The sequence below is a fragment of the Mixophyes fleayi genome, chromosome 5 (genome assembly GCF_038048845.1).
Source record: "Mixophyes fleayi isolate aMixFle1 chromosome 5, aMixFle1.hap1, whole genome shotgun sequence".
In the NCBI taxonomy this organism is placed as follows: Eukaryota; Metazoa; Chordata; class Amphibia; order Anura; family Limnodynastidae; genus Mixophyes; species Mixophyes fleayi.
In genome coordinates this window covers 77,812,752-77,825,959 of record NC_134406.1, presented here as the reverse complement: position 1 = coordinate 77,825,959, position 13,208 = coordinate 77,812,752, and the positions used below count along the sequence as shown (strand labels likewise).

Here is a 13,208-nt window from a genome sequence, read left to right as displayed (position 1 = left end):
CGTCAGCTGGTACTCCGGCTCCCTCCCTTGTCTCCTCCTCCGTGCGGTGCTCGCAGTGAATGTCGGGCGTGATATCATCACGCCCAACATCCATTGCGGAGCGCAGCACAGAGGAGTCACCTGCGCGAGAAGAACATTCAGCAGCACAGAATTGGAGAAAAGAAGAGAAGAGGACAGGAGAACAAGCCGATTAAAAGGTAAGTTAAGGGGGATTTTTTTTTTATTTCAAGGGACGCTGACCAGTGAATAAAAGTCACCTGGTCCTGGAGCATCATGAACCTTATCTCCCTGCTACATACTTCTACTTGTAATACTAATGGGGCATTATATATTATTCTCTTTGGCCCATTATAAGTTGTTATCCCTTAACTAACATAGTGGTGTAATTAGCAAAACGGGTCACAATTTGGGGTCACAGTGGTGTATATGTCAGGTACCGCAGGCCTGGTCAGGGCACCCTGATATACAATGCCTGGCTTAAATGCACTTTATTGATATTGCATCGAAACAATACAAAAAGTGATTATAGTATAATAACTAGAGAGGATTTTTTGAACAGGGCGATTGAAAGGTAAGTATAGGGGGATTTGAAAAAAAAGTGATATATATATATCACTTTTTTTCTCATATATATATATATATATATATATATATATATATATATATATATATATATATGTTAACTATGTTTTCTATGGTTTTTTGGATGATCAGCTATCATTGTTGTTAGTGTATCTTATGATCCAATATGAAGAGGCGCCTTCTAATATACAAAAGTATAAATACAAAAGCTCCCAAGTCTTTACAAGAGTCCAGATATTTGACATTTAAAATAATTTAATGCAAATAAGAATATTAATACAAATTAAAATGATAACATTGCTGTCCTAATGAGCTATAATTATAAGTATGATGAACTAGTTTAGTCTGTAATAGTGCTCGCCACCCTTTTATATATATGTCACTTAGTGCCGCTAACTAGGACTGAACATCCACACTCCAAGTAACATCCAAGGTATTTGCATGTTGCGCACCTGATTTCTGTGCACCTGTCTCTACTGCTTGTATCCAGCCTTTCTGAACTGGAACATTTCTGTCTCTTCATCACTGACTCGACAGTGTCTGCTACGGGGTGCATATTTAATATTGTATTCCCAGAGATGTAAAATATCTTTAATACTGAAAAGCTTCTAAAAGTTTTGTATATATGTTTGTGAATGTTATTTTACACTTTCTATGCCTCTTCTAATCTTTACATTAGAATGAAGTTGTTCTGCAGTGCAGGACTCCAGCTATGTGCTTAAAGATTTAAGGTTTAGTTGCGATCAATGTGCACTATGACAGATGCTAGATCTCACCTGTTGATCTAGTATATACTATATAGCGTTGTCTCCCAGCATAACCCTTCTTATCTTATCATTTCTCTGTTTTTCCTTTAAACGCAAATTATGCCTTTCTCCATGCTTGTATGCCTGATTTTCTGTAGACATGATCTCATTGTACACTATATGATATAAAGCATCATCTTAATTTATTAATTTAAATCTTGTAATTAAACTGCCTCTAGCACGCTCAAGCAATCTGCAATTACAAAGGGTGTCTGGTGATTAGGCAGGATTACTGTATAGGGTTTAAATTTTAATATGTCCTGATTTCATTCAATTCAGAAATGTGTCAATAATGAATCATTTGATATGGTAGTGGCTATATAGCATACCTCCCAACTGTCCTGATTTAGGCAGGACAGTCCCGATTTGAGGTGTCTGTCCCTCCATACAAATTTTCATGGCCTTTGTCGCGATTTGGGAACAGAGATGTCTCCATGACTGATGCAAAAAACAAGATTCTCTAAGGAATCGCCCTCGGCGCTAGCAGACCAGAATATATTCTCTATAGTATAAATATCACATGGAAAACCCTGCAGCTTAAACCACGATTCATCAGATCGTTAAGTGGAAACAATATAAACAAAAAATGTCAAGCGCTGGGAAGACCTGTGTTTCTTAGTCTCTTCACACTGAATGTATGTTATTTATAAATGCAGTTTCATGCAATATAATAGGAATGGCCTAATATAGTAGCGAACAAATGTAGTATTTATTAAGGTTACATCACATGAATATATTAAAATATTGAACAAATAGCCAGACAGTATTATCCTAATACACAAGAACATGTATGTTCTATCATTGGAGGAATGGAGGGAGAGAGGGGGGAGAAAAATGCCCGGGCACGAGAAAAAATGACTGATGCCCCTTCAATGCTGCACGTGCCATTAAAGGGGTGTTATTAAAGTAAAGGAAGGGTGCTGGGGTGACCCAGTGCTTCCGAAGTGCAGAACACCGTTACATGCCCCCAATTTCATCTTCTCATGTGCAGTCTGCTTCAAAGCACTCTGTCCTAATTCTATATTTATAAATGTTTGAAGGTATCATATAGTGGAATGGTAGCGGCTGTGTGTAGAAGAGCTTGTAAATACATGGAAAGTAAGTAGTTTGCAAGACAACTTTAATGTATGAATTTATCAATGCCTCCTCACTATTTTTACTAATGTGACAGGATGGACCACCTATGCCACCTTGTCTGTTATGTTGCTGGGGACCGGTTGGGCTTGCATTTCCACCGTCCCCTTTCCTTTTCCCAAATGCACTCTCTAACCGCATTAGGAGGGGGCTTACGATGCTGCCACCAGTGGACTCCTTAGCGGCATCAAGAACTGCATCCTTCTTGGTAACTGTTGCTGCTAGTGTACCCCTTCACTGGGCACCTGGACTGGTACCCCTGATTTCTTCCTGTGGATCAGGGTTGCTGTGGATGGTTCTCATCTGGCCTATCACACTGACCAGAGCAGTTGGGCAGCGGGAAGAGCAGTGGTGCTAGATGCTGGGTCCAAAACTCAGAATTAGATTTGGGTCTAATCTGCAGGCCACAAGAATTACAACAGGGAAGTAGTCATCAAGCAGGCTCTTGAAGCAAATGATGTTTATTAACTCAAGTTCACACTAGTGTATGGTACTAGTGATCAGAATGTCAGATGGAATAATAATTTACATGGTCAAATAGTCCACTTTTTATAAAGATTTACAGATACCCTGGCAGGAGGTAACCTACCCAGGTGCTTCATGCAGCCTGCACATAAAATAGCCTGGAGGAGTTTAACACCTTTTAACATTGCTACTAACGGTGCCACTACATCTGCCGTTTTCTGTGGAATGTTTACCATTAAGATATAACAATTCTATAATTTTTGCTTTTAACACAATTTAACTTGCAAAATTCACATTCATCTGTGATCACTTGCATCCTGAGACTTACAAACCTAGAGAGTCTACCAGCAAGTCAAATGACACCCTCCTGTTCTTTCAGGTTAGACAGTTGGCCACTTAACGTGAAAAGACTTAATTAACATGAGATTACCTGTCTCCAGACAGTTTCATGACCCAAACATGAAATCGGTCTCCGAAGTCAATACATTTCCATACCAAACACATACCAATATAGAAAGATTAGTATATATGCAATGATATACATTGGCGCACCGCGCAAATAATTTAAATATATTTATAGAAGAAGTTATTTAGAAGTGATCCAGCCACAGCTTATTTTATCTTTCTAATATGATTTTCACTAATGCCATGGAGTTGTCCAGAAAGTGTTAGTAATTGTCATGGCTGATGCCTCTGTATTAAGTTGGCAACTTTATTTTTGGAATATTTGGGGTAACCTCATGGTCTCTATTGTTTAACATATATGCAAAATAATGTAACGGTATTCACTTTTTAGGACATTAAGCCATCATGATTATTTTCACTGTTAGATATCAATTTATTATAGAAATACCTCATTAAGGAAGGTTGGCCTATGTGTATGTTTGCAAATCTGTAATAAGTAAGTTTATTTTTATTTTAAAAAAAAAAACAAAAAAACATTTTATTGAGATCTGTGTCCCAGTCTGCATCTGTTCCCAATTGCACAGACATGTCCTTACTGTATTTAGCCTACATTAGAATTCCCTTCTCTACCCTATGCCTCCTCTCCAGGCAGAAGCATAAGTGGTAGAATCATGCAAATCTGAATAGGTGTTTATGTGTGCAGCTACATTTCGGCATTTTATGCAACATACACTAGGCAACTTGGCATAGTACACTTTGCATCAGTGTTAATTTTCACATTTCAAATGAAAAGAACATTGAATTTACACCAAAACGGGTGTACCATGGTCCCCAGATTTTACTAAGCTCTGCTGTCTTATTATTAAGAATATAGATCACAAATAACTTTGCTAATAACAGATACAGTGTATGGTGGTCCTGGGGGCTGCAAGTTGGCATTTTGTTGCAACATGTTCCTTTTGATAAAAAATTAGGATTTGACCAAGTTAGTTGTAATAGTCTCCCGCTCTCACTTTTCAAGAATCTCTAAAATCAGCTCCCCATTTAAGCTTGTCGGGTTTCTCTGAAGGAGAATTATTCGAAATTAGGATATTATAAAGGGACGAGAGGAGTCCTCAATGAAAAAGTACACCTGTGGTTATATTTACTAAACTGCAGGTTTGAAAAAATGGAGATGTTGTCTATAGCAACTTATCAGATTCTAGTTATCATTTATTTAGTACATTCTACAAAATGATACCTAGAATCTGATTGGTTGCTATAGGAAACATCTCCATTTTTTCGAACCAACAGTTTAGCAAAATATATACCCCCTGGACCGCTGTTACTGTTGTTGACTGCAAAAAAATGTGAAAACATCAATTATCTTGTGGTCAATGTCAGTTGCAATGGTATGGGCCTGATCCATGTTCAACTGTACTGTATCTTGTCATGAAATAGCTCTGTGCATGCTCAGTAATCCATGTCTGAATGCAAATGACACTTGGGACTGCCTATGACTTGAGAGGCGGAACAGGGGAGGGAAGTAGCCGATGAATATAGGCCATGTACACAGTAAGGGTGAGCCTAGGGCGTGCCAATGCAGATGTGGACGATTCTTAGCCCTTCAAATGCACTTGGTTTTGGACATATCAATTGCACCAGTTACAGGACAGGTGTAAGTGTAGACTGATGAGTGACATGGCAAATTCTTTGTAGTAAAAATTACATGTATGCTTGCCACTACCTAGCACAGATCATAAACATGCAAAGAAGATTGACTATATAAACACAGTGTATATATAGTACGTATTAAATGCATCTTGAGTTATGTATTTAATGTAAAAATAAAATAAAATATTTTTATTAACGCTCTTGTGAGTTGTTCATTTATTTTATAATTAAAATGTTTCATGTGTCCTGATGTGACCTTTTAGCGAACAGACGATTGAGCATATACTGCAGTTTATTGTGTATCTACATTTTGAAACGCAAATTGTGTGCAAGCTGCATGTGACCATGAATCAGGCCCTATGTGTGTACTTCTTCACAGGACAACTATGCTGTTTGACTTTTAGTTGCACCCAGGAAGAAGATGAACACAGCTCAAAGTTAGCTTAAAAACAGCATGGGTACATAGCTTTACATTTCTCTACATCTCAAAATTTTTATTTGCCATTTACTCATTAAGTATTTAAGTATTTCTGCCTTCATAATTAATTAATGTGATGTTAAATACTTTTGTGTCAAAAAGAACCAAAAGTATTATAGGAGTGATACCTTTATTGGCCAACCCAAAAAATTATTATTATATTTGCTAGCTTTCAGAGCACAGAGGCACCTTCATCAGGCTACTTTACAAATGAATGACTAAGTGCTTTTGAATTGGATTTTTTTTTTCATATGAATACTGTAGTTTTAAATATGAATAAAATAGAATAAGGAGATACAAACCTGAGGTCCTGGTAATCCTTGCTGACCTTGCAGCCCAGGTACTCCAGACAGTCCTCTAGGTCCCTACGAACATACATTATGTTAATTATATATATATATATATATATATATATATATATTTAAAAAATATTTAAAATAGCTGTTTTCCCATTTCTGTCATATATGTTAAACTTGGATTCTTCAGTTACTAACCAAAATATATTTTCTTACAACATCGGTTGTATACAGACTATGGATTTTTACTGGGAAAAAGTCATTCATTATATTTTTATTCTATTCTTTAGTCAGTCAATCATCACATACACCCATTAAAAATTTAGATAGGCTCAAGTGATGAGCATCAACGATGAAGGTAAGATATCCATAAGGCAGCCATATGTGCATGATGTCACCTATTGCAATTCATTTCCCAAATTGCAGTATAACATACATCAAGTCAAAGTTATTGCATTACATAATGTGACTGTCAAGTTAATACTGGAACTTCTGCACAGAATTACTAAAACTTGTAAGACAGACTAAAAATGAATGCCCTGTGGAAAGAATAACATCTGTGATGTACAACCTGTATGCCTTGAATTCCTCCTTCTCCTGGGTTGCCTGGCTCGCCAACAACTCCCCGTTCACCCTACAATTAACAGGATGTACGATAGTAAAAATGAAATCTGTATTGCCTTTAATTAATACTAATACTAGTTAGTAGTAATACTAATTACAAATGGAAGAAAAATACTCTATAAAACCAGCCTATCTAACCTGAACTATGTTTACTTAGATCAACCTGGCCTATCCCTTAAATATGATGTTAACAAAAGGAAGTAGGTAGATTTGTTCCACAAAACATTGTGACATTTTAAGATTTAATTATTTTTAACTGCTAAATTTCACTGGATTTTATCATTCAGCTTATCGTGTGTAACGTTTAACAGGGCACTATCTCTCTTACCTCTACCTTCAAAAATATAATTTCTATTTCTAAAAAAAACTTTGAGTAAACACTCTACAAATTGCAGCAAAGCAAGAAAACATCTTCCACACTAGCAAATTGCTCATCATTAATTACTTAAGAAAATAATTTATAAACTACAAAAAATGTTCATTGATATATCAAATACTGGGTCCAGACATCATTTAATCTATTTCAGGCAACATATAAGACTAGTCAAACCCATCAAAAAAAGCTGAAAAGGCCCCCAAATCATTTTCAGCTCTAAACTTGTGATCGTTATACTGGCATAAGGAATATAAGAGTATTCAAAATAAACAGGTTTAAAGAAAATATGCCAGTAAAGCATATATGAAAATACATTATTTATTGTAATTATTAATTTGATTTATTTATTTTCACCTGAAATAATGCTTGCTTAAACACCTTTTACAAACAATTGAATAAGTCAAGAGGATACAGTGAAGGTCCGATTATTGACTTCTGAAGCTATAGCCACCTGCCAACAAGATAGTGCACTCCAATATCAGTAGCCTCCAGCCTCTGAAGCTCATTTTAAATATCACATCTCACAACATTAAATCGTTTTTTTGCACAATCCAAGCATTAGTGTGCATAACTTGCTTTTAGCTAGGAACATCCCTCTTCTCTGAGAAGGCACATTAATTTGCACATGTGCAGTTACCACTATCTACACAGCTCTGCAAATGACGCTTTATAAATTTATAAAGAAAAAATCTTGAGTGGACATACTTAAAAAATACCTCAGCGATATACTGTATACAAAAGTACTTTCATGTTTATTTATTTGGTAGAGGATATTATACTGCTATTATTATTGGGAATTATGTTGTGTTTGGAATAAACACTAAATTATTTTCTTGAAGAGTTGAAGTTTTCCTCCTCTTGCTATCTTGCATCTGGTTGAAAACAACTCCCTCTTGCTTTCTAGCGCCTCGCCTTTACAACTCCAGTTATGTGACTCATTTGTGCCAGTCGGTATGACTCTACTTGGCTATAAATTATGTGGGTAGTATGTTGCTTTAACCCAACTTATACGCTGAAAATGAAGTAAATTTCAACTGTGATCTCAGAACAAGTCTTTGCCAAGCAAAATAAAACATTGAGTGCTTATTTTTTTTTATGACAAACGAGCTTAAAGTCAAACAGAAATTAACCACAGTAATAAAATAGATCTAAAATAAACATTAAATGCTTTCACTAAAATGTACTTCCAGATACTACATGATATTCTATTGAGTTCATCTATACTAATACAAGAGAATGGGAGCTCTTTTAACTTGTATATAACTAAGAACCACTCACCTTTAAGCCAGGAGATCCTCTACGGCCTTGTGGACCCTTTGCATAAAATAATGTAAAATGAATATAATTAAACATTCATGATCATAATGCATTCAATTTTAAGTGGCTTAATGCAATGCTGTTTTGTTCCAGTATCTGAAACACATAGTGCTGCTGAGCTGTTGTACATTTTTTCCCAAGCCCAAACACTTGTTAATTTGGTGTTTTAATGACATCTTTACTTGTATATATTATGTTATGAAACATAAATGCAAGTAGACTTTTAGTCACAGAGGATGATAAAATCACTAATGTTTTTGGTGTCTTCATATAACAATGATTCAAAGGTTTGAGGCTAAAATATCTTGTGACATACAGTATATACATTATATTATGACAATGAAGGATATCTTTTATAATATTACTGAAAAGAAGAGAAATACAGCATGGGATGTATGGACAGGAACTGAGTTCCTGTAAGCAATTAGTGGCAAAAACAGTTTCCTTACAGGGGTATTATAAAATATTAATGTGACTTTCCAACATTGCTTAGCCTATTTTGGACTATGTTCTTAAGACTTTTACACAATTATATGGGTTTATTTCCACTTTTGGAGTGTTAGCAAACTTTTTAGCATAGTGACACCAGCTAATGAGGCAGTTCCATGTGAGATCTGTCAGTAATGCTCTTATCATACAGTACCACCTGCTCCCTTACAACATTGGGGGACCCTCCACCAATTACAAGCATACTATTTCATTGCTGGGCTTTATACTCATGTGTTGCAAGCTTTGGGATTAGAGAGCTGATGATTTGTATAAGGACTTTCCATTGATGTTGCAGAGTAGGAGGTAAAGTGTGAGCAGTGCATGCTGTCTGCTTTGTGAATAGGCATCGCAGAATCAGAGCATGGCTTACAAATCTGAGGTACAAACATCCAAAAAAAATGTTTGGCCCTTATGTTATAACTGATTTACATTTTTTCATGTAAAACAGTTTTCCACCTTCCACCTGCTATCTAGTTCAACCCCAAAATGGATTTTCTTCAAAAAATTCAGCTTTCACACTACTATGTGAAGAAGGCACAACTTATAAGTTGGATAAGTGACTTTGATGTGATAATATTTTGCGAATAAAGGACATTTTATAAAGCAGATCTAATTTTACTTCTAGGCCATTATCTCCAGGCTCCCCTTCGTCTCCATCGTTTCCTGGTTCACCCTGTAAAAAAAACACATTTATAAATTCCGATTTATAAAACATAATTTTAATACATATATACACATATAAACACACACCCCCATCATCACTGAATATGACCCTTGAATATGATCAGAGCATAACGCTGTTGTATTTAAATGCTTATCTTAGAAGAATTGCAAAACAACATACACAGTGAGGTTCATAATAAAATTGCATCCAATAAAGTTAAATTGTAAGTGATAGCCATATTAAAAAATGTGGTAGAGAAAAAAATATATAATGTTCGTAAAGTAGAAAAAAAATGTAAAGAATTTACATTACAACCAATTCTGTCATTTTCAAAGCATTTATTGCCATGACTATGATCTTTTATGGCATGCCCACAAATAATGTTGAGTTGGTTGTATTAATAATGCAGAGACAACATTTCCAGGGATGTCCAGGACTGAGTCTGCAAACCAGAGACAGTTGTCAACTGTCAGTGCTTCTACATCTCCGTCATATAATTAAGCAAACATGAAAAATTAATGCATTCATTTATTTAAATTCCTAATATATTATAAAAAATACACAGTACACTTACATGTCATAACTTCATTGTATTGCACTGTGTTACATAAATGGAGAATATGATAATGTCTAGCATACGTTACCAAAAAGTTTACAGAAAAATGCAAACTTAATATTCACACTAATATGATCACTAACATTCCATCCATCCAGACATAGACTGTATTACCTGTCGTCCTGGATTTCCCTTCAGACCTTTAGGACCTAGAATATCATTATTAATTCCAAGGTCACCCTAAAAAAAACAAATTAATTATATATTATATGCCATTGTACAGAATTTTAAAATGTACAAACAGCATTATAACTCACGACAATTGTAGGGAAATATAAACCATTGCATATCCATAAATAAATATTAATAATTGCATGCTTATGACAATAACTGAACTTCTAATTTAACCCTGGTATTTTTATTTTAAAGTCAAATAATAGCTACAATATATAGTTTCTACTCATCCCAAGTTAGAGACTGAGGAGGCATATTTCCAAAGAATGACATGCCATGGCCAGCCAACACTTCTCATGCCACTTCAATTTTTAATTTAGGACCCATTGGAAGCACTCAAGAGACTGCACAAGCACTTTTACTGAGTCTTGGAGTGGCTACCAGTCACTCCAAGACCTCGCCACGGAAATGAACTACTTACAGCCAATAATCACAATGGCTAATAGCAACTCCTGGACCAAAATGGTTGTTGAATGAAGTGCAGGAATAAACTTTATATTTACACTGAAAACCAGGAAGTTAGTTCTATAATATACACTAAGCACAAGGCAATTGTCTCTGTAATGTAGCTAGCCAACAGGGAATCAGCCCTGGGGCACAATGGCCAGTGGCGAGTCAAATCTGTAATGGAAAATAGCGTCCAGGCAATGGGGTTTGTAAAGGGTCACTGTTCTGGTAAATACAGAGCTGCTGAAAGGAATCTGTGGCCCACTTGTGGGTGTGACCATTTGATTCTCTCCTAACCTTCCCTTCCAAGGCTACGCAGCTTCAGGAAAAGGTGGTGCTCCATGCGTAGTCTAGGAGGGGTGTAACAATGCGGACCGCACAGTAACTTTCTCCTGCCTATAATTTTCCTAAACTGGGACCCTGGATGGGTGAATGGGCTAGAAATACATACATTGCAAAGTGTTGTGGGTAATGCAGTTTTCCAACTTCTTAATGTAACTAACATTATACATAATTTTAACTTGACAGATCATTTTGAAATACATATCACCATCTACAAGGTAGTTCTACAATTTTAAAATTTGCTGCATATAATTGCAATTAATGAAGGATATAAACACATTTATAATATTGTTTTCACTGTTTAGATTTATGTGTTTCAACACAAGTTGAATTGGATAATAAGTGTTTTTTCATTATCCCATTAAAGTATGCTATGTTTATTACTGGAACTAAAAACAAAGGGAAACATAATAACCAGTCACTCGGGTTTATTACTGAACAACACAGTCTTATTTCTCTTTCCAATGTAGCAGAAAGAAAGAAGTAATAATGCCACTGTATGGGTCATTGGTATGGCCTCATCTAGAATACTGTGCTCTGGAGGCCATCTCTACAGAAGTATATAAATACAATAGAGACTGTACAAGAAGAGCAACTAAAATGATGCATGGCCTACAGCACAAAACTTACAGAAAGACTAAAAGATCTTAATATGAATAGTTTGGAGCAAATATATATCATGGGTTTTAACAAGGTTTTAACAAGGTACAGGAGGGAAATATTCTTCAATGTATTATGATCTGCCACTGTTTTGTCTTTTCCCACTATCAGGGGTTGACTAGCACAGCTAGGTAATTGCATACACCTGAGGGCCTCACATATATACCTGCTTCTTCCAGCCTTCCTTGCTGGTCCTTAATGTTCCTGAGCCTGCTAATGTTTGTTTGTCCCTGGACTACCTGTTTTGTTATTTGTTGTTTCTGTGGAAATCCTTGTTTTTGCCAGCTCCTGCTACTCACCTGTACCTTATCTCCTGGAAGCCTACCTGATGTCTGTCTTATGTCTGAACACACTACTAACTTATAATTCCTGAGAACTCCTGGCTATTGCTGTCATCTGGCTTCAGCTACGTTACCTGCTGTATTCTCATTTTCATTTATCTGCTATTTTTGTTATACCTGGAAGTCTGTTGATTAATCAAGCCTGAACTGGTCTCTCTTTATTTTTCATCACATTTCTGGCTCCATGGCTATAATTATAAGGAATTAGTTTTTGAACAGAACCATAACACAATGGAAGAGAATTATTAGAACATGAGGACATGCACCAAAACTGGAGGGAAGTAGGTTCAGAGGAAATATGAGGAAAAACTACTTTGCAGAAAAGGTATTGGACAAGTGGAATAGCCTCCCATCAGCAGTGGTAGAGGATAATACAGTAGAGCAATTTAGACATGCTTGAGATAGTCATAAAGATATCCTTACAAAGATTAGAGGACCAAATAGGGTTTGAGGTTACCATAGGTTAATATAAAAATGGGCAAACAAGATGGGCCAAGCGGTGTCAAATTGTATGTTTCTATGTTTCTAATGGTCTCTTTATATTTTGACTTGTATACATGTAAAACAAAATTTATTTACAAGAGTTTCGAGAATTTTTTACTTGTATTTTTCTTAGTTGTAGTAATCGGATCAGATTTTTTTATTTTGTTCATCTTTTCCTAATAATCCAAGCATAAAACTCAGTTGACAATATAGCGTAATTCATTTTCATTGTAAACAGATAAATTAAATTAACAGCTAATACACACTTCTTTGTAAGTTTTAGGAATATACTCTATCCCTTTCATAGTTTTCAGACACAAATATAACAAAAAATGCATACAGCTTCTATTTTATTTTTTCTTCCCAACAGGCTCTTTGCTTCTTCCCCTTTTCAGATCTTTCTAGTTTTCTCTCTTTTTATCTACCTTTTTCTATCTTGTTCTTATCATTTTTATTCACTATTTCTCCTCATTTATTCTGCTGCTCTCCCAATGTGTCTGCCGTTGTTACACTCACTACAACTCCAGTGTAACAGCAGCACTCTGTTTTATTCCCCTTTCTTCCCCAATTTGCCTCTGCTCCAAGCACTTTTGTTTTTTTATAATTGCCAAACAATCTGCCTGGTAAGACATTCTTATTGGCTGAGAGTACCTTAACAGCACTGTTTAAACGCTTACTTGACCTGTCGCTATTTGAAACACCCAATTGTGAATTTCACAGCGTTGATTGATTGACAGAATGTTCAATGCTGTAGACCTACACTGCAACTGGCACACTACTGCACCCAGCATGCTAAGGGAACCCTCTCCCTAAACAGTTAAGTCTAATAAAGGTAAGTATACTCCTTACAGCTACA

At 35.8% G+C, this 13,208-nt stretch overlaps 1 protein-coding gene across 5 annotated transcripts in view; it reads right to left on the bottom strand.

Moving 5' to 3' along the window:
• Positions 1-13,208, bottom strand: part of LOC142158464 (collagen alpha-4(VI) chain-like) — a 180,080-nt gene that overhangs the window by 59,878 nt on the left and 106,994 nt on the right. For all 5 annotated transcript variants that reach the window (XM_075212427.1, XM_075212428.1, XM_075212429.1 and 2 more), the window contains exons 20-24: positions 10,020-10,085; positions 9,245-9,298; positions 8,098-8,133; positions 6,391-6,453; positions 5,826-5,888 (exon numbers count right to left, since the gene is read on the bottom strand). In XM_075212427.1, coding sequence (XP_075068528.1) covers positions 5,826-5,888; positions 6,391-6,453; positions 8,098-8,133; positions 9,245-9,298; positions 10,020-10,085 — 282 coding nt within the window. The remainder of the gene's footprint in view (positions 1-5,825; positions 5,889-6,390; positions 6,454-8,097; positions 8,134-9,244; positions 9,299-10,019; positions 10,086-13,208) is intronic.